Below are 23057 nucleotides of genomic sequence, written 5' to 3'. Positions count from 1 at the left end.
AAAATACGATTAAATAAAAAAAGACAAATTTCGGCACAAACAAGGGCTTATTTTACATCCTTGTTGATTTTACAAATGGAAGTTATTTGTCATACTATTTAGAACACAGAGTTAGCTGATTTGGCTACCGCCGGTGGTCGAGCGGGAAGCAAGTCTCATCCCCGCCTGTTAGTAAGAGAAAATTCGCGTAAGAGCTCTGATGATAGGAGCTGGTAGGATCCGCCTCAATTGAATCCAAAAACATCTCCTCCGCGCCAGCCAAGTCTCCGCGCTCGTGCCACAGAAAATCGGCGTATTTGTGCATCGCCTCTCCGTCCACCGGCTCCGTCATCACAGCCAACTTGAAGTACTCTTGCGCCCTGCAAATGTCATGCGGCAATGTACGAGTTCATTGAGCAAGTTATGAAAATGAATGCAAACAATATCTGATTTTGGCCCTTGTGGGCTTCCCTTTCCATCGCTCACTTAAAAGGAAACTTAATATCTTTATTGCACTATCACTATATTTTCACTATTCTTTATACAAAAAAATTGCATTTGTGACAGCTCAATGTTAGTGATTGGAGCAGTAGCAGCAGAAGTTGCAGCATAATAACTTTTCTCTTTAGTAAGAATGGATCCAGTTCAGCTGTCTAGTAATTGTACTTTGTGAAAATTAGACTATTGGCCCGAAAATGGAGATCGCCACAAGAACACGTCAATTTTTGGCTCCAATTGAGCAAAAATAGTCACTAATGAGATGAGCTACAAGCCTCATTTTATGTTTGTATAATTCTTCGAGCAAAATTTTGAAGCAAGCCTGCCTAGGATCTAGTTGCCTCATTGCTTTGATCAATAACAAATTTCAAGCATGAATTATAATGCTTATGCCAATTTCGGGCCGAAACTTAAATGGTTCCAAACCGTTCTCACCCCAAGTGAAAATCAACCTTTTCTTCAAACACTTGATCCTGTCGCTAAATATTAAGATTAGAAGGGCAGGATTGGAAGTTGAATAATCAGGGAAAAATCCATTCTTTATTAGATGAGAATGAAATATTAGGCTAAAAAATATGATATGAATTGAAGAGATATTTTTGGGAGTAGAACACTTTGGAAAAGACGGTTATGATTTTTTAAGTCAATAATATGTATGCTCAATTCTTACCTCACAAGACTTGAGAGGTTATTTGGTGGAGAGTTTAAACAAGTTTTACAAGAATTTAGCTTAAATATTAGTCAAATAATTTCTTATGGTCGCTAAATCTAATAATCCTGTATAAGCTCGTTCTCTCCATTTTGTGCTAATCATGGATTTCAAAAATGTAATGCCATATTTTATAAACTGAATCATAGCTGCCCATGTGACTTGATGATGTAGGTGCTATTACTCTTGTGGGCCAATAAGGGGTGTGGTGGCATCCATTTTTAATGTCATACATATTGGGCATCCTTTCGACTGACATGGGAGCACACTGCATTCCTAAGCAATGCCCCATCGTTCAAGGAGTCAGTAGAGCCTTCAGCGGGCAGAACTTGCACCGGATTAAGGGTTTGTCCCATTTCGGTCATGATCAGAAGCGGCTACTGTCGATCGACATTGGTTCCCTAATATAAGCTGAATCTGACGACCTTTCTGATGTTTGAAAGCCATATTTTGGTCATTCAAGGCTTTTCGAGGTTCGAACAAAGCCATAAACCCTTCGACGGAATTTTTTAGAAGTCTAACTCTTGTGGGGTCTGGTGTCCCTAGTGACCACGCCCGAAATCAGGTGTGGCCATGCTAAGGCTTCCTCTAGGCGCCCAAAGCGCTTGAACTAGCGTGACCAAGCCAACCTCAGGTGTGGCGAAGCCGGCTCAATAGAGCCCCCGGTGTAATTATGTCGGAGTGCGTGTGAACATGCCCAAAGCCTCTACAGGCTGCGAACGTCTCTAACTGGCGTTACCACACCAGCCCTACAGAGTTTCCAACATATTTACACCGGGGAGCGGTCGTGACCACGCGACTTCAGCTAGTTCGCGACCTTTTTACGCGTCGGTCCCCAAATTTTCGCTGACAGAGATGTTTAACCGCCGAATGAGCCATTTTTCACCGGTCATTTTTAACCGGTTTTAAGCCTAAAATGATACCTAGAGTTACCCGAGCTAACTCCTAAAGAGGCAAAAGATCAAATCTAAGCCTGGAGCCAAGGAATAACTAGCTCCTAGGGGGCAGAAGGCGAGAATCTCTAGCCTTCGCGAACCTTCGCGAGCCCCGGACTTGGGAACGCTTCGAGAGCATTGAGCAAGGAGTCTTCAGAAAGGAGCTTAGATGAGGATTCTCTTCTCCCTCAAGGAGAAGAACATAAATGAGGCCAGCTCTTTCACTTCTTCTTCTTGCTTCTCTTAACCTCCATCGGTTCCTTCTTCCTCCCTTACAACTCTATGTGAGCTTAGCCCGTGAATATCCTCTCCGATGAGGAAAGAAATCATTGGCATTTTCGTCGTCCTCTCCCGCAAGAAGAGCCTCCACTTTGGAGAAGGAGATTAGTGGCGTCTTCGTCATGCTCGTCGCAAAGGAACTTGGGCAAGCCTAGAAAACGCGTCATCAACCGCCGCGTCGTGAGAAATTATGAAAGCCTTCGCTCTTCCTTTCTAGCAAGCCTCTAGGCTTTGTGTTAGAGACAATAGGATAGGTTTTGTGCTACAGGAAGCCCCATAAGTTAGGAGCTGTTTGATTCCCCTACGAATCCTTGTGAGCTTTCTCCATACCCCTAGTCATAAATCTGAAAGTCGAGATTCTTGAAATCTCGTAGTTGCACCGGCGGTTTCGTTCTCATGATGGAGAGAACAAAATCGACTTCTTGGATCTAGAGAACGAAAAATCTCAAGATTTTGATGTTCCCTAGGCCATGAAAGTTTTCTATTACGAAAATTTTTCATGTCGGGCAAATGGAGATAGACCGTCTGTCACTCCGCTCGACAATCGGTTGATATACCTCATTACCATACTACCTTAGATCCCTGTGAGAAGGCTAGGACGAGCCTGACTCGCATCGAAAACAATTGGATCTTTCATATTGTATGTATTCGCATTCATGTCATATACACTACATGATTTTTCAAAATATGCATCAAAAGGTCATGTGTTGTCAGCCGACCGACTACACCGGCTCGATCGACCATCTTTCCCGCAACCTGATCGATCGACACAGCCACCGGCCCGATCGGTCAATTGACCCAGTTGTCTGTAGACATGATCAATCAGTGTCGCCACCTGCCCGATCAGTCAATTGCCCCTATTACCCGTCGACATAATCGATCGACCGACATCGACCAATTGGCAATCGATCACCTTCCCGTCTACAAGATCGATTGATCACTACCGACCCGATCAATCAATCGACCTTTCTTCCGTCGATTCGATCGATCGATCGCCACTAGATCGACGATCGACCAATCTCACTGATTGTTGTATTTTTGCATGTGTTTTGAGTTGTCCGCAATAGCACATTCACTCTTACATTTGCACTAGCACATTGTTGTGCACCCGTGAGCATATGTCCTCATATGCTCATAGCATGTATCTGTGCCACTTGGGCACAATATTTTGTACATCTGCTTCTTGACATCCTCATATGTCATCGTGCACCACAGCATGTGTTTGCACTTTTGCACACTTGCATGTTTTCCTGCATTACATCATGTACGTTCATATGTTGCATGTTTGAAATGTTCCTTTGAGTCAGTGTTCTCACACACAATACATTCACTTGTCTTCTTCAGGGATTTCTATAATGTTTATCTTTTTTGACCTTCTTCTTTCATTCAACAAGGCTTTAATATAAGGTTTTTTTGGTCTTCATGATTTCAAATTTCTATCAGGAAAGTCGTCGGCATCCGTTTCCCCTTCGATGGTTGTATCTGACGACAAGTGGTGCTCCGGTTGTATCTCATCTGATGTGGTGACCTTCTCCAAGGGTTCGAGTGGTGCTCCAGTTGTAGCTCGATCGCGTTTGGATATTTATTTCAACTCCTCCAAAACCCCTTTACAGCCATTCCCCTCACTATCACAACCCCCAGACAACCCTCCCTTAGCTGTCCTGTAGCCACCACCCTTCCCTTCGTCGTTGTCATCATCATATTCATTGCAACCACCCGGCAAACATCCTCCTCATGGTTTTCCTGCAACCACCTACCAACTAGCTCCCTCCCCCCTACTGCCATCCCTCGTTGCCACCTTCTAGCACCCAACCAACCCCTTTACTGCTATCTCTCTAATGTCCCAGCTAACAGAATCCCTTCCCCTGCATTCTAGTTGTTAATCCAGCCTTGCCAAACCAGTTCTCTGCCACCTAATCACCGTCCCAGCCCAAACCCTCACACCGCAGTTCACAACCCCCAACCTTCTCTCTGCAGTCAACCAACACTCCCTTTCACTTCTCGGCCGCACCCATGGCCAACTCACAACCACTTCACCAGTCACCACTCTTGGGATCAGTTTTTATTGAGTTTGGTAGTGTTGTGTGTTTATTGTTGTATTTCCTTTTCGTTGTGAACTTGTAACTGCTTATTTGCTTTGAATAATAATATTTATTTTTTAGTTAATTGGGCTCACTTTAGTATCATTTTCTTTCTTCCTTGCACTTGATACTTTTATTCACAACCTTCGACGTTAACGAAGTAGAAGCCTTATTTTTACTTGCTTTCTCTTTGCAATCAAATACTGTCATATTTTTTTCTTCTCATAGATCATAACAATACCCTTATTGGCCATCGGTTCATTTGGATCATCGGTCCATTTGGAACTGTGATTTGCAATCCAAATTTAATGGGAAAATTATAAAATATTCACTCAATATATCAATTGAATAGAAAAAATTTCATGCCGTCTTAAAAAGAAGAGAAAAATAAGGCCATTTACATGGCATCCAACCTCAGCAAGGGATGACCATAACTCTATAGTGACTTCCTAGTAATGAAGCTACGGTTACAAAAATAAGTGGAACCTACATGTTTCTTTATTCAGAAAATAGAAACATAGGATATAGGGATCAAACATATTTTGAAGTTCATGATGCAGCCAAATTTTCACATAGTGAGAAGAGATTCCATCATAAAACACTCCAAGCAATTATAAGATATTTGGCATGAGATGAATCATGATCAATCAATCTAAAAGAAATGCAGAAAAGATACAACGCTCTTCAAAATGGTTGCTTAAAAAAACCAAATTTATGATTTTTCTTGTTGGATTAAATGTTAAATTTGAAATTGTAATGATGTAATTTTTTTAACATGAGAATTTATCTTCCCAAAATGATGTCGTTACCATCATTCAAACAGAAGAAGGGATGAGAGTTATGTCTATCAATAAGCCCAACGTTTGGCCTTACTAACTAAGGATGCTAACATCAAGTACTTAAATTCCAAACTCTTTTCTCTCAAGGAGCACACGTAGCCAATCCTAACAATGATGCTAAAGAAAAAAAAATGCTTGGAATTTCATGAAAACTCTCTCAAAGAGCACAAGTAGCCAATCCTAACAATGATGCTAAATAAAAAAAAATGCTTGGAATTTAATGAAAACCCACTAAACAAAAACTAACAGAAAGAAAGGCAAATAAATTCAAAATAGGCAATGAATAATACATGTGAAAGAAAATCACACCAAAGAATTGCCTATTAAATTCCTGAAAGAAGAAATTGAAAACTTACACGTACGACTAGAAAAGACTCTCTATGAGGGGCACTTCTCTTGGATTTCTTTTAAGTATCAGAGATACTGCCCTAGAATACTAATTTAAGAGCCACAAATCATAAGGCCAACTTCTCTCAAAAATTTATTTCATATACACCTTTTGTAAGTAATAATAAATAATTATTGGTGCTGAGCCCTTAATGATTATTGTCGGTCAAGGAAATATTATTCTAAAGAAAATCCTTCATATTTTAAAAACTTTCTATGAACTCAAATTATTCACTAACTTGTTACAAAAGCTAAGCACATATTCAAAAGACAGTGCTATACTTTACCTTTCAAATTGTACATTTAGAAAGCAAGAGAAAGATGATTGAACTATTTAAGATGATCTCTATCATCTCAAAAAATTCAATGAACAAGAAAGTTCCACACAATTCATCTTTTTTCTCTCCCTTTTGAGACATTTTATGTATCATTTAGGGTGGCTCGTTGTTTGGGAAGGCCACAGGACTGCAACAGGGGAAGACATTGAGGTGCAAATCCGAGACATGCAACCACTTGGCTCAATCTACGACAGGCTGCATTCCACCACTTGGCTCAATCTATGGCAGGCTGCATTCCACGATTTCGTTATATTTTCTTTCCGACTTTACCCCTCAACTATTTTGAATATGCCTTGTGATATTTTCAAAAACCCTCCATCAGGAGCATCAATGTTCTTGTTCTCGGTGTCTCTGTGCGGCTGTAATTCGTTTTCTCTGGGATGATCATTGTTTTTTTTTTCTCACTCACTCCCTACGTGGGAGCTTCATTTTCTCTCTTAACAGATAGCATTTGGCTTCATATGAGCTTTTTTTCTTCAATTTGGGTGATTTTGCGTCTGAGATTATTCTAAGATTTTATCTATGAGATTAATAGTTTTGAGTAGTTGCATCTCCTTAAGCATTCGTTCTTTGCTTTGTTGAGTCTTTGATGTTAATTGGAATGCTGAGTTGCGAGGCTTGGGTTTGAATTTGATTGTATCTTGACTTTTTTTCTTTTTTTTGTTCCGTGATTATGATATGATCATCTTATTACCTTATGGAGCATTTATTTAAGGATAATTGTGCAGTATGTCCAAACTTCTTTATAGTTTTGTGATCATGGTATGATCTTCTTTTTGCAGCTTTGCGATCATTTGCAGCTTTGCGATCATGGTTTTTTTCTTTTAGTTGTGTCACTTTACTCTATTAGCTCACTGCTCACTCCTCTGTGTTGAACCATAACTACTATTTAGGTGTTAGATATGTGAATACATCAGAATTGTGTGTTATGTTTGAAAATTGTTGTTTAAGCTCTCGCAGAAAGATGACATTTAGGTGTTAAATATGTAAATACATCAGAATGGTGTGTTATGAACAAAAATTTGTGGTGTAGCATTCAATATTCTCTTACAATATCAAGCATAAGTTTATTATTTTAATGTTAGATATGTCAAAACATTAGAATTGTGTGGTAAGTCTGCAATGTGTTTATTAAATGAACATAATGAGTCATAGTTGAGAGACATATATGACTTCGTCATATATTGGTGACAAATGAATTGGAGAGTTATTAAGAGGGCATCCAAGGATATTTCACAATATGTTTTGCATGTCACAAAAAAAAAATTTTTTGACCTTCTGCTAGAGTTGCTTTCAATATTCTCTTAAAATATCAAGCATAAGTATATTATTTTGATGTTAGATATGCAACACATTAGAATTGGTTGGTATGTTTGCAATGTGTTTTTTGAATGAATATATAGAGTCATCTTTATGTACAAGATCATTTATGACTTCGTCATATAGTGGTGACAAATGAATTGGAGAGCTATTAAGAGGGCATCTAGCGATATTTGACAATATATTTTGCATGTCACAAGAAATTTTTCTTGACCTTTTGCAAGTGTTGCACACCTTCTATGGTCTCCAATATTCTTCCAGGACAATAGGATAATAACCATGCATGGAGAATGGGTTAAAGAAAGAAATTTTTCCAGTAAACTTGTTGGATATTAAAAGTAATATTATAATAATATTACTATTTGTAATTATAATTTTAAATTTTGTGGTTCTCAGTGTTATGTGATGTACAATTTTTATGTAATATTTTGAACTTGTGACTTTTTTAAAATATATGAAATTCATTTATGCTATTATGTATGTGTTAATTCTAAAATGGTTAACTTACAAAAAAAACATATGTAGATAATGACAATACGGTCTTTATTTCATAAACAACTGCAGCACAACTAATACCTAATGCACAGTTAAACTAATCAAACAAACACAATATTCACGAACAACAGCTTCCCTGCAGCAACTTCTTCTACAGTTGTTGCACAGCTGATTCTTCAAACAGCTGCAACTACCCCCATACAGACCCTTTATCTGATAAAGAAGATATATGACTCCAAAAATTATACATTAGCCATCCTTCTTTAGTTATCCTTAAAACTATATCTCCTTTAATATTAAAAATTTTTATTATATATTTGATAATTAACAAAACAAAAATATACAACTTTTCCAATAAGTTACAAAAGAATTCAAAGACATCTTTATCTAATTCATGGTCATATTTAAACAGTTTACATTTCTGGAGCCCGATACTTCATGTATTTTATTAAAGATTGCATTTATACGACCTGAATCTTTTTACTGAAAGTTAATATAAATAACATTTTATCACATTTTTAATGATCAAATTGATGTTAAAATTCGAAGGGTTTAATCTATGAGTGTAACTAGGACAAACTGACTCATGAACAAGCTCGATAGATGGCTCTTGAGAAAAGCTCGATGAGCTAACAAGCTAATAATGAGTAAGCCCTGACTCAACCAGTTAAGAAAAGCTAGATGACCTAACAAGCTAAGCATGACAAGCCCTGACTTAACCAGCTAGCTCGTGAGCCAAATCTTTTAAAGACTATTAATAAAAATAGACTAAGAATACTACTTGAGTTCAAATATTTTAACAGCCGCTATGTTATAAAAGATCTTTAGTAAAAATTTATATAACTTTGCAAACATGCGAAACATTAAGGGGGTGAATGCATAAAACATGGATAAGAAAGAGCAAGATACCTGTCCCGATCCCACTCGAACTGGTACAAGAACTGCGCGTAATTGGACAAGATGAGCGAATTCGGCTGCTTCTCGCGAACAATCAACGACTCGTAATATGATCGACGCCGGCTGTGATTCAGCTGCCGGGAACAGGACTCTACCCTTTCTGAATCATCAAGAATTCCTATATCCCCCCAGCTCCAATACTCGCCAATCTCCAAAGTGTCCCCAACGACGCCAGCTGCCACAGCTCCGCTGGAAGCCACCTCCAACGATAGGGTCGCCGTCCCCATCTCAAAATCAAACGCCGAAGAGACCGTCTCTACAACGGACTCCTCCACCGATAGCGCGACGAAGCCGGCCGTCAGACAAAGGATTGCTGAGAGTATATTGGGCGATGTGGAAAAGATTCGGAGGAAAATCCAAACCAACGGCTCCGTTGAATCCCAAAAAACCCTATCCTGATCAGCCTCTCCAGCAACATACACGGCTGATTTATGGAGCTCTTCGAGCAAACAGATAAAGGACCATACGGCGCCACTGATCGGGCAGAGAGCTGAAGGGTCCACCGGTCGCCGGATATATATACACTTAATTATTTTTGAGTCAATTCAAGCCGAACACAAGCGAATTGTTCGTGTTCGGCTCGTTTACATTTCAAGCTTAAAAATTTGTTCGTCTTCGGCTCGTTAGGCTTAATGAACGAGCCGAACACGAGCTATTCGCGAACAACGAGCCAAATTGACAGCCCTACCTGGAACTAGTTCTTTACAAATCAATTCATCTATCTTTTAAATTCTCACTCGAATATCAAAATTTACAATAAAGCCCAACTAATGGTTTTCTTTTTTATTAAATTCACAATAGTTCAAAAAAATCACATGGATGATTAATTTATAAATATCAAAATTTTAGAGGGTATTTATATAATTATCCCAAAAAAATAATGTTATAATAAAATATATCGTGAAATTATTTACATATTTAACATCTAAACATTCATATTTACATGCAAAATATTTAAATTTTTAAAAATATATTAAAAATATTATTATTATTTACATTGAAAAAGTGAAATACTTTTTCTCATGATTAATTTCATGATATCAAAATGTTATATATGTAAATATAACAGCTTATATACTACATATATAAAATACACAAAAGTTATGTAATATGTACCTAAGTTTCAACAATAAAAAAAATAATTTTTCGAGTTGTCTCGTCACCTAATAGTTAATGTTTAGACCTCATCTTAAAAATTTAGTGTTTGAACAGGACACGAGTAAATGTGTATTATGCTTCCACATGCAGTCTTCTTAAAAACATCTTATTAAGACCTTATTGTTAAATATAGATCAACTAAATTTGTCATAATGTTATACACTTTTCTTTAAGAAAGTATTTTATTAGTCAACCTCATCAAATGATGTTGTTGCATACTATAACATTCTCAACCATAGAATAATCTTAAACATTATCTTAGTATAATTTTTCAGCATTCAGACAAATTGAAATGTAAAAGACAATCAAATATTTTACGTAAAAAATCATGTACATGAAAAAAATCATGGGGCATGGACTAATCAAAATGACAAGTTGAAAATACATAGGTTATTTTTTTTCTAAATTAGGGAATATGAGATTATAAAAACTAACAATTCCAACTATATAATAGTAGTTTGGCTATAACAGTCATAGTTGACCTAAAAATATAATCAGTGGTTACAAAAACTCTAGTTTGTTATAATAATTATTGGTGGTCATCGACAACGTTTGGTAGTCGTTCACCTGTGCTTCTTTTCCAAATTTATGCGTTAGTTGTTAGCTTGCTCTTCTTTTATCCTCCCCCTTTCATGTAAAGAATGCAAAGAATTGTTTCAACATTCAAGTGTCTTAATGACCTTAGAATTAAAAAATGTTGAGCTTGATGTATTCTCTCTTATACCTGTTTGATTTAATTATAAGCATGACAAATTTATAGAATGTTTGGCCTTCCAATTAATGCATAAGAGTCTTCAATTATACTTCTAGTGTTTAATGGGTGCTTATTTGGACTCGGATTGGATTACTTTAATTTTCATTCGGTTAATATTGTCAAGACAGTTAGTTTAACTATAAATTTGCTGAAATTAGAACTTAGATGACCAAGAATTTGAATTTTTAAGATCACTTGTCCCAAATGCATCGAGGTTTGTGCCTAATCATATACATTTGTGGTGAGATGTCAATCATGTTATGAATTTTTATGCAAATTTTTTATGTTATTTCACATAAAAAATATGTATGACATAATAAATTTCTAAAAGAGTAATGATGTGTTGCCCCACCTTTAAATAAAAAATCCTAATGTATAATCATCTGCACTTGATAAAAGCATAATATACAATGACATGATCTTTTCTTTTTCTTTGTATATCTAGAAGTGCAAGCTCAACTTTGAATAATAGATAAGAGTAAAAATGAAATGCCATAGAGAACAACGTTACAGCTCTCAGCCAAAAAAAAAAAAAAAAACCAACAACAACAACAACTTGTGAGAGAATATTTTGTAGAAAAAGTTGACAGCTAAGAGATATTCTCAACTAAGAATTGGACTTAGATGGTGAATATTCATTTAACAAGATCATAATAGAAACTACCATAGTTGCCTACAGGATATCTAAGTGGAAGGAACTTTATAGAGACAGAACCAACAAAAAAGGCCAACCACAAAAAAGGTAAGATAGTGAGAAGGCAACACGACCCACATCATCGTTGAGAAAAAAAATATAGAGAGAATAAAAAAACAGCTTGTAGCCAAAATTGCACAAGAAACATTGAGCTAAAGATAAACATATCAAGAGAACCATAAGAACTCGCAGTCGTGTAACTTTGAAGAAAACCATCCAACAAATTTGCTTTGAACTTCATGATTGATGGTAAAAATGATGGTGAAAAAAATTGAGATTCTTCCCAACATTGCTTTCATTCCAAATGAAACATATTATGCTACAAATGGTGAGAAGATACAAATTTTCAGTTTTTGTTTTTCTCTATGATGTTTCATTGATGTAAAAAAAAAAACTTGACGGAGAGTGGCACTTCAAAAAAAAAAAAAGATAGCAAACAAGATGCAAATAATAAGAATGTTATAAGTGAAGTCACATTTGAAAAATAGGTTTCTAAGAAATTTAGTGGTTCCAGTATGGAAAAAGTCCTCTAGTCATCAGAGCAAAACTAGGCTGTCATACAAAGAGTAAATCACCATAACCTGACGGGTAGATATTGCTAAGCTAAAAGGGTCTACGGTGCATGCCTAAGAAAAACCTCACAAAGGAAACGACTATGCCCAAAGGGGTTGATGAACACTTAAGTCAAAAAAGAACTTAGTTAAGTAGAGATAGTTTTGTTAAGGCTCCATTGACACATCCTCCCAGACTATTGGAGCTCCAGATCTACTAAGATGTACAGGTAGTCGACCCAACCCAGTTGACGATCACTTCATCAGCAACTGATGAGTTACATTGTCCGAAGCAATCCAATTTATCTAAAGTCGACCTAAGGTATAGACAAAAAACCTATATAGAAAGAAAGTAACATGGACAACTTAGCTACAAAGCTGAGCTACTCCACAAAGGACTTACAATCCCGTCTCAAATAGGACAGCCTCTAACAATCTATATCACACTAGATAACCACCTAATTGTATAAAATGTATGTCAGCCAAATCAAATCTGAAATCTAGAGTACCTTTCCCGAGTCACACAACATGTATGTAGTGATCTAAGGCATCCTAATCGTGGAGGCCATAATAATATGCAAGAGAGAAATATTCATATATTTTGTGATCATATTAAAACCGGCCTGAAAGTCATACAGAAAAGTAAATGCATGATATATAATGACATAGTTTAAAATTCTAAATATTTTAGTCCTAAAATTTATTAAGATGAATCTCTTAAGTTAGCTTTTATTACGAAGACTTTATCCTAAAGAGCTTAGTTGTGATTCTATCCAGACAATTCAGAGTCATAAGAAAGAGCAAACACATGCAAATTGTGGCAACATACATACTCAATATAAAAGAATAAGAGGTTGGTACCCACTAGGTTGGTTACAATCCAAAAAAGAAAAAGAGCAATTGGGCTTTACATATACATACCAAATCCTAAAACTATACAACAAATTTGCAAATAAGAAATTAAGGTACAAGACACAAGCAAATAATTCATGATCCTTACCACACGGTTATGAAACTAAGCTCTAGGATTTATGCTTGTACTTTATTTACAGCACAAAATCTCCTAAAGGACTAAAAAATACATAGAGAAAAACTAAGGGAATACTCGACCTGCAATACAAAAGTTAGCACATGCTATCTTATGCATTGTATAAAATGTTACATCCAATGAGAGGAGAGATAAGCAGCAAAGAAAAAAAAAGAGTAATATATTCACCAAAAAAGAAAAAAACTGAGTGTTTTTCCACTTTGAAGAGAAAAAAAAACTAGATAATAATATGGAAAATGAAAGAGAACACCAATCAAACATTTAGATCAAGTAATACAAGCAAAAGCTTTGGAATCCCAAATCCAGAACTGTTCAACTCTTTTGTTCTTCTCTATAATTTGCATTGAGAAGACTGAGCTCTCTCATCTTCTTCAATCTTCCCTGGACTTTCGTTGAAGAATTTATGAAGAGAGATTGGCTTTTGGTTTCCTCAGTTATCAAACTCCACAAATCTTTTCTTTCAGACATCTATTAAGAATAGAATCGAAATAGCATCTTTTAAGCTCTTCTCAGCACTTTTATTGTTTTATTAATGAGATTACTTAGAAAATTTGTCAAAAATTTTCTTTGGCCATACTCCCTTTCAAATTTCCCAGTGCTTCCACTTCTTACTTGAAGCTAAAAGGTCTAGAAACACACTTTGATGCCAAATGGAAAAGGTTATCCTTCCTCATGATCCTGTAGAACTCTGAGAATTCAAATATTCTTGGTCTTTTATTTTTCTATCATTCTAGAATTTTTTACATGAGTTTTACCACTTCGCACCTTTTTTTCTGAAAGAAAAAAAACTAGGACATTGGTAGACAAAAAGGAATTACATGATTTTCAAGAGAGAGACTTTTTTGCCCCCTTCCGTTCGTTCCCTCGGAAAAGCACCCAAGCCCTGAGTGGTAAGAGAATCTCACTATACTAGCTTTTTCGTTCCTCTCTCTTTGCTCGAGCCTATCTCCTCTCTCTTATTGATCTCCTCAATTCCACTTTTACCGCACACAAGTGGTGCCTGATGTCGGGCATCAACGACTGGAAAATGTTCCTGCTTAGGGTTTCCCTGTACCACAGGCCGAGTTTCCACAGTGTTTGGTTGTTCCACTGGATATGAAAGGTCAATCTGCTAGGAGCAGTCAGAGACGGTTCCCCCGGTTCTGGTAACTCCTCAAAGACAACGTCTCGAGGTTCTAACACCCCACTAATTTTTTCATCCTCAAAAGATATTGCTTACTTGGTCATAGCTAGGGGTGTAAACGAACCGAACACGAACGAACAAAGCTTGTGTTCGTGTTCGGTTCGTTTAAAATTTAGTTTGTTTGAAATAAGCTCGTCAAGCCTCTATCTAACAACCCCAGGTATGGAAATGCTAGAAATCGGCTTTCCTTCCTTCTGTTAAGGTAATAAGTCTGACAAAAAAGGGGCAAAGCAAGGTTTGTTGCAATGTGACACCGGTTGACATATAAAAAAGGACTAGTGAAAGCCAATGACGGAGCTTACCAGTAAGGAATATATAGACTCTAATTACCTACCCAATTTCGCTTCAAGAAGAAGTATATTTCCATTCAACTCTCGGGAGTTCTATGAGGGAAGACAATCACAATCTCTTCTATTTTGGTGAGCTTTTCTAGGAATTAATTACATACATAAGCCTCTGAAGAACCTACCAACCCCTTTTGGTTTCATTGAAAGTTGATAAAATTATTATTAAGCTCCTCCCTGTTTGATACGGTGCCTTGTAAGGAAATTTCATCCTAATATTTTGATGTGCACGTCATAAACTTTGTGAAGCATGCAAAAGGCACATAAAGTGTACAACGGCTAGCACAACATTGAACAATAGTTGTGTATGAAAAATCTTAAATACAGCACGGCCCGAGTTCTAAATAAGAATTAGGTTCTAAATAAGAATTACAAGTTGTTGTGTATACATACGTCTCAATGTAGGGCGTGCAATGCGGGGGTTGAGGGTCTTTCCATAAGATCTTAACTAGGTGGGTAAGTTTCCCTTGTCTAAGGATATGAATTAATTAACCCGCACCATGACCAGTGATGAAGTTTAACCCAAGCCTACGCTTAGAACGATCCTAGAAGATATCAAAGTAAGAGGATAATTCATATCGCCCAACTGGATAAATCAGTAGGCAATGCTCATTTTTCTATTACAATCATAGGTTAATCCAAGGGCAGTTGAAGCCTAGTACCTAATGGGCTGACTTATGCAAACTAGACCCAACAACAATAACAACAAAAACAAACATTTATCCCACTAAATGGGGTCAACTACATGAATCCTTTTTCTCCACCATGCCATATTGAGTGTCATATTTTCATTTAATTTTAATAACTTAAGATCATTGTTTATACATTATGCCCCAAGTCTTTTTAGGTCTACCTCTACCATTCTTAACATAAGTTGAATCTAAAACAGTTGCTCTCCTAACCAGATTATCAGATGGTTGACATTTAATGTGCCCAAATCATCTAAGACCACTCTCTCTAATTTTGTCTGCCACTGGAGCTACACCAACCCTATCACTAATATATTCATTTCGAATTGTGTCTCTAAGTGTAAAGCCACTCAACCACTTAAGCATTCTCATCTCAACAACACCTAACCTAGTTTTATGTTTCTCTTTTACCAGTCAACATTTAGCGCCACCATCATCTTACAATATTTTCCTTTCAGTTTAAATGATAATTTTCTATCACACAATAGGCCTGAAACATTCCTCCACTTCAACCAACCAACTTGAATTTTACTAATAACATCCCCGTCTATATCACCATCACCATCACTTACCATCACTTTGAACAATAGACCCAGGATGTCTAAGGCAGTCTCATCTCTTAATAATTTGATCACCCATAGTTACAACTCTGTCAGTAGAGCAACTACTATTAAATTACATTCTATGTATTCAGTATTAGTTCTACTTGAATAAAGGCATTTAGAATCTAATGTAGACCTCCATAATTCAAGTTTTTTTGAGCTTTTTCTCTAGTATTATCCACAAGAAGGATATCATCAGCAAGAAGCATACACCAAGGTACATCCTCCTGTAAATGTCCAGTAATAGGATCCATAAATAAAGCAAAAAAGATATAGGCTTAAAATCGATCCTTGATGTAATCCAATTAAAATAAGAAAATATTTGGTCAATCAACCTTCTATTCTAACACAAGTAACAAATCTAGTATACATATCTTTAAAGACTTGAATATAAGTCATTTCAACATCTTTCTTCTCTAGAACTCCCCAAAAGATATCTCTTGGAACCTTTTCATATGTTTTTTTCTAAATCAATGAAAATCATATGTAGATCCTCCTTATTCTCTCTGTACCTCTCCATCAAACCTCTCAATAAATGTAGCTTCCATTGTAGACTTGTGAGACAAAAATCCAAATTGATTATGAGAAAACTTTGTAATAAGTCTTAACGTATGTTTAATTACTCTCTCCCATAATTTTAACGTATGACACAAAAACTTAATTCCTTTATAATTTGCACACTCTTGTGCATCCCCTTTATTGTTAAAAATGGGCTCCAAAATACTCTTCCTCCACTCCTCATGCATCTTTTAGTTTTTAAAACAATATTAAAAGAGTTTAGTAAGACAAGAAACTCCCAAATCTCCTAAATATTTCCACACTTCAATTGGAATGTCATCAAGTCCTACAGACTTTCCACTCTTAATATTCTTTAAAGCCTCCTAAACTTATTTTTTACTAATGAGATAGTAAAAATTAAATATTTTATTATTATTAACGATAATAAGATCACTTAGGTCAATTGTTTTTTTCAGAAACTTTATTGAAAAGTTTATCACAATAACTCACCCACCTATTTTGAATATCTTTTTCTATGAAAAACACTTTTTGATTTTCAATCTTTAATACACTTTATTTGAGTTAAATCTTTAATTTTTTTTTTCTCTTTGTTTGGTTAGTTTATACATATATTTTTAACCCTCTTTAGTGTCTAATCTATTATAAAGAACGCTAGAAGTAGAGTTTTTAGGTCACAAAATTGTTCTCTTAGACTCAGTACTAGTCATTTTATATTTTTTCCCGTTCTCTAAGTATCCTAAACGCATAAAATGAAAAAATATATATATTATTAAGAAAAAGTAAAACATCGAGTGCATAGAAATGCAAAATATGCAAATCAAGTGCATGCGAATCTAACCCTGCAAAGCATGACACAATAAGGTCAATGTAATAAGAATGATGAAATCAAGGCATATTGGCACAACTAATGTGTCACACGAATGATGAATGCAATTAATGTAGACACATTATCAGACTTATAATGGTTCATACAAAACTTAAAATGCAACCTTCAATTGAAAGGGTGGCACCACGTGACCATGTAGGCGGTTCTGAAGTATTTTCCTTCTATCTTAGAAAGACCTCTAGGTACAAAGGCGACAAATCGCCTAAAATATAACAAATGAATGTCAAACATGTAACATAATAGATGTGAAATGACATGCAGAGAACATGTCAAAACATCGTGATGACACTCTAAAGCCCTACATGCAGACATCTACTCTTAAATAGTGGCAGGTATTCTGTGTTTTTTCTACACATCCCGCTGGGTGGTTCGCAAAAGGTGAAAATGAAAGAAAATGAGCTTTTATCAGGCTGTGTCAAAATCACTGAAACGACGTAAGCTCTACCAATCAATCAAGCAAAGCTGAACCACCACCCATGCAGAAAAGTAGACTCATGATTCGAAATGGCGAGTCCCAGAGTCAATGATCAATAAAGATGAAAGATCACCCATTCAAAATAACCAAACTCTACTAAAAAAATGGTTAAAACATCAAAGGATATCGCCACTTATACGAAAGAGTGTACCAGTGACCGAGAGACATTATTGTACTTCTCGGCTTACAAAAGCCAAGTGACGATAATCTCAAACCAGAAAAAAATAGTCTCGGTTGAGCAAAGACTATCCCGCATCCACTGCACTACCTAATGTGATATATCGGCTATGTCACTTATAAAAGAAAATAAGGTAAAAGTTTGGTTAACTTCCGACACCGTAGTGCTACATAATAATATTATTATTATTATTATTATTATTATTGGTGTCGGAAGTTAACCAAACTTTTACCTTATTTTCTTTTATAAGTGACATAGCCGATATATCACATTAGGTAGTGCAGTGGATTGGTTATTATTATTATTATTTTATTGTTCTTTATTATTATTTTATAAAAATTACTATTTTGTAATTATCATTATTTTAAATTATTAAATTATTATTATTATTATTATATTTCATTTTTTATTTAATAATTATTATTTTTCTTAATTATAAAATTATTTATATTTTTAGTTTTCTTTTTTATTCAATAATTATTATTATTGATTCAAAATTTATTAATATTCTGGTTTTCTTTTTTATTTAATTATTATTGTTATTATTTTAAGTGACAAAACAGTTTAAAATACTAAAACAATATAACAAAATATTAATAAGCCTAAATATAAATAAAATATGTTAAACTGTAAATAAAAACATGAAAACTATAAAAAATATATTAAAAAAAATCTCATTAAGAAAGGGATTAGAGCCTGCTGTGAGCCTCTCAAAAATAAATGGTGCTCTTTCCCACTTTCCCCCACATGTCCGTCAATTCAATTACCACCTCACAATTAGTATTGTTATTAAAGCTATGAACTGCCAAATTTAGAGCGATTTTGACACAAAAGCGGCATATAACCACCCGATTCTCTCCGTGTTTTCAAGTAGCTGTTCGTATAAAACCTAAGCTTGGATTTGAAGCTTCAGGCAGAGACGCAGTTGGGTGTTAGTGGGCCTTTAAAGGGTGATGAGGCATTGCATGTAATGAATTCAGAACCCTAAGAATATAACTTATGAAAGCTTTTTTAACGGGCAAAAGATTAAGGGGCCGTTTAGATAACGAGAATTAGTGATGTACTTTAATTTTTGTTTGTAGGTATTTAAGAAAATTTTATATTTGATATAAAAATTTATAAATAATTACAAAGTTATAATGAATTTGAAGTTTAGATTGTATTTTATTTTGGTTAAATTTGGAATTCGAATAATTGGATTGAATTTGAATTATATCATTTATGTAAAATGATATATGCAAGTCCCCCAGGGCTTTGAGAAGGAACTTGAAGCTTCGAGAATGAGCTGAAGTTCAGCACCATCTCTACCGTCGTCGATCGCCGCTGACATTCGTCGGCCACAACCTACCTTCATTTATCACTGCTGATCGTCGTCAACCGCCTACTGCCCTCGAACATCATTGACAGTCGTCGACACCTGTCGATTGTCGTCTATAACCATTCGTCGTCTACCACCACCGACTTCTATCTATCACCACCGATCATCATCAACCATCGTCGATCGCCTTCAACCACGTATCGTCATTGCCGATCGCCTTCAACCACTGATCGACACCGCAGATAATCATTGGCCACAGCTGACCGCTGTCGACAACCGTCCATCACTGTCAGGCACTACTGTCACCATCAACCACCACTAATCGTCGTCGACCGCCGCTGATAGTCATTAATCACCATCAATCACTGTCGATCACCACTAACAGGAAGACGTCAATCAACATTGTAACTTGGAAAACTCAGTAATCATTTTCTCTTCTGTAGAACAAAGAATTTCTCTAATCATCAATCAATAATGGATTTTTACAAAAGGGTCAAACCCCGTGGATTTTTCCTTTACGGTTTTCTACGTAAAAACCTTTGTTGTCACTACTGATTGCTTTTCCTTTCACCTCAATGTGTACTAAATTCTCGTGCAATGCTAAGACGATAATTCATTACTCTACCGCCACGAATTTTCTAGCACGTGGCGTCAAATGAAGTTTTTGAAGGTCTATGTAAGAGAAAATCTCATATTTAAGAGTCTGTTTACGCATTCTCGTTGTTGAAAATACCTATGGTAGAAAATTCATTTATTATATGTCAAATTTGTGGCATCTATATTATTATGGATTCAAAATTTTCACCTCTAAGCGAGGCAACTTAAACTTTTACAAGCTATGTGAAAAGGTTTACGATTAAATTCGTTCAATTATCCCAAATAAATACTCTGTTTTAATATAGAAATAAAGCTGAGTAGAATGATGCAAAATTTATTTGTTAATGTTTAACCCTTTTTACATGTTCTTTATAATTATTTTATAGTTCATCTTTATTTACTTTTATTTAAATGAAATATTTTAATTTCAAAATTCTCAATTAAAAATATATTTCAAATTTTGTTTATTTAAATATTCACTTCTACAATTTGAAAAACAAAAATGTATTCACACTTGCCTTTAAGGCCTCAGGCTCTGTTTGGGCGGCTGCAGCTTCTCAGCTTTTCAGCTGCAGCGGCGCTGTGTCCGAAAGCTGCCGCGGGAAGCTGATTGTCTGTTTGGTGCAGTTGTGTGAAAACAGTTGTAGAGCAATTATTTCTAGAAAAATGACTATGTTGCTCTTGTTCTGACTAAAAGAAACAATTTAAGTAACAAAAAAACAAAACAATTAACGTGGTTCAGTCAAACTGACCAACATCTACGGGGAAACGGAATCAGAAATCTTTATTAAGGCAATTAAAGATAAGATACATAGCTTCCAATGAACAATGACTCCTTGCCATAATCAACAGATGAAAGAGCTAAAAAAAAATTGTTGGCCCACTTACACACATACTTTTTCCTTTTGTAAAAGTAAGATAATGCTTTACATGTAGTTGCACGAATCAGGCGAAGTGGATCGACACAATGATCCAAACATAGCATCAACATCTCGCCCAAAATGTGGCAGCTGATAATATCTATATGCAAGAATGATTGCCTCTAATCCACCCATTCATAGATTTCTTTCTAAATGTAGAAGGAACTGATAGCATAACTGAAGCTAGCACTTCATTCAATCCAAACGTGAAGAGCTAAGCAAATGTCAAACACAAAATTTTGCATATTTCCAAGAGCTTAGCAATAGTAATGAGAACATTATTCATAAAAAGATGAGGTTCACTTTCTAAAGAAGTGTATTCTTGTACGAATAACCACACAATATTCCAAGAATTGAAGTTCAAACTATTCAGCTCAAAGGAGAAAACTGGTTCCTGAACCATTCTGCTTTCACAATATTCCAAGAACCTGGTTCCAAAACCAACTATCTCAAAGAACAATAAAATTGTTTCATGCAATACAATCTGAACTAGTAGAGGAACTCACTAGACTCACAACCAGCTTATATGAAACTAACAATCACTACAAGGAATGACAAACCACCTACTGCCATTCCATCATATACACAAAGCACCTCAGTAAACATAGCAGAGCATCATAAAGAGGAAATAAAAAAACCATTCCTGAGCTTCCAAAATCATCTCGGCAAACCATAATCCATCCTAGCTTACAGATACATTCACGAAATGAATTTGAAGACCACACAAATGGCCGGCTACAACAACAGAAGAAGCCACTCGGGAAGATTTCGATTACCATGAGAATCATGCGTAGAGAGAATAAAATCATTCTTGATGTCTTCACAACATCAAAGAGAAACGCAGCTAAATCCCAAAGAAACCACAACTAAAAAAAAAATTTACTCAGCAGCTAAGAAAATGTGAGGAGATCTAACAAGCATGCGAGAAAAGGGGCACGAGGGAATGGATTTTGCTGATCCAACTGGCAGCATAACCCCAAAGAAACCACATTCCAGATCATATTTACCCAGCAGCAGATCTAACTCTCATTCGAGAAAAAATATTTCTTACCTTTGTTGTGAGGAGATCAGAAGAACAAGAAGAGAAGGAGAAGAAAGAGAAGAGAAAGACGAACAGAAACCGTCACCAACCGGAGAAGAGGAGGGGAAGGGAAGAAGATCGTGACATCTATTTCGCGGGATAGAGCAAAGGGGCACGGGGGTAAAAGTTGCGCCCACAAAACTGGGTCACGGCAATTAACCCACTTTCCGCTTTCGATCTTAACCGCAGGAAATGGCGGCAGAAGCGCCAAACCAAACGCCAAAAAAAAAATAAATACTTCACCGCATCACGTTGCATTCCCACCGCCCGCCCAAACATAATCATAATTGGAAAACTTAGCTTTCAGCTGCACATTTTTGAGAACGCAACCGACGCATAGCCGCTCAGATCAAAATCCGATCGGACACCATCACAAGCTCCCCATCATATATATGTTTTGACCAAAATACTATATGTTATCTACTTTTTAAGGATACATAATGTACTCTTACAACTCTCATTCATATAAATAGAGACTCATTTATAAATAAATATTACAAGATTTTACTGCTTATTATTATTCTCTCTCTACTCTTTTCTCCGCCTTTCACACTATTCCTTAGCCGTCTCCCAAATAAATTTAGATTCAACACTAACGCTTAAAATTTGAAGCTTAAAGTTTAGTCTTTACACCTATAATATTTGTGTCATAAGTTCATGCATGAAACAGAGTAATTCACTTGAAAATTTAATAATAATGATATTTTTGATTTGATGTTAAAGTATTGAGGGTTACAATTATAAAAAAGTTAGTGTTAGATGTGCAAATACATAAAATCTGTGTAGCATGTATGTAAATGACAATATTAATATTCCTATTGCCAGATTCTTGCGTCGGACAAACCCCAGAAAACGTGCTATGCCCTTCGGGCCAATAGTCCAGCAAGCCGGCGGTAAAAATTAATGCAAAAACTACAGTTCCAAAAAATGTTGATTTTTCATGATTACCCTTGTCTTTGAACTAAGTAAGATTTTTCAACTTCTAAATACTGACAAAAATGATAATTTTGATGTAAAAGAAATATAACATGCAAATAGGATAGGTACGGATTTGGTGATATTGTGGTGATATTATACAAATAGGATAGAAACAGATTTGGTGATATTCATCACAATACCACCACAATATCACTAATCCACATATATATATATATATATATATATATGTTATTTGCACCTAATAATTCCTCGTGTTCCACAGGCTATCAGTAAGACAATTTGAAAATTTCCAAGGAAAGCCGCT

At 35.8% G+C, this 23057-nt stretch overlaps 1 protein-coding gene across 1 annotated transcript; it reads right to left on the bottom strand.

The window, feature by feature from the left end:
• On the bottom strand, positions 1-18154 carry LOC110021854. Its single transcript, XM_020720535.1, has 3 exons — positions 18131-18154; positions 8770-9341; positions 1-359 (listed from the first exon to the last, which is right to left on the bottom strand). The coding sequence occupies exons 1-3, from the start codon at positions 18152-18154 to the stop codon at positions 125-127; spliced, it is 831 nt and encodes a 276-aa protein (XP_020576194.1). The 3' UTR covers positions 1-124.
• Positions 18155-23057: the final 4903 nt, after the last annotated feature.

Source organism: Phalaenopsis equestris, unplaced genomic scaffold (assembly GCF_001263595.1).
Source record: "Phalaenopsis equestris unplaced genomic scaffold, ASM126359v1 Scaffold000150, whole genome shotgun sequence".
Taxonomy (NCBI): domain Eukaryota; kingdom Viridiplantae; phylum Streptophyta; class Magnoliopsida; order Asparagales; family Orchidaceae; genus Phalaenopsis; species Phalaenopsis equestris.
Note: the sequence above shows the minus strand (reverse complement) of the source record. Positions and strands in the feature narration are given on the sequence as shown.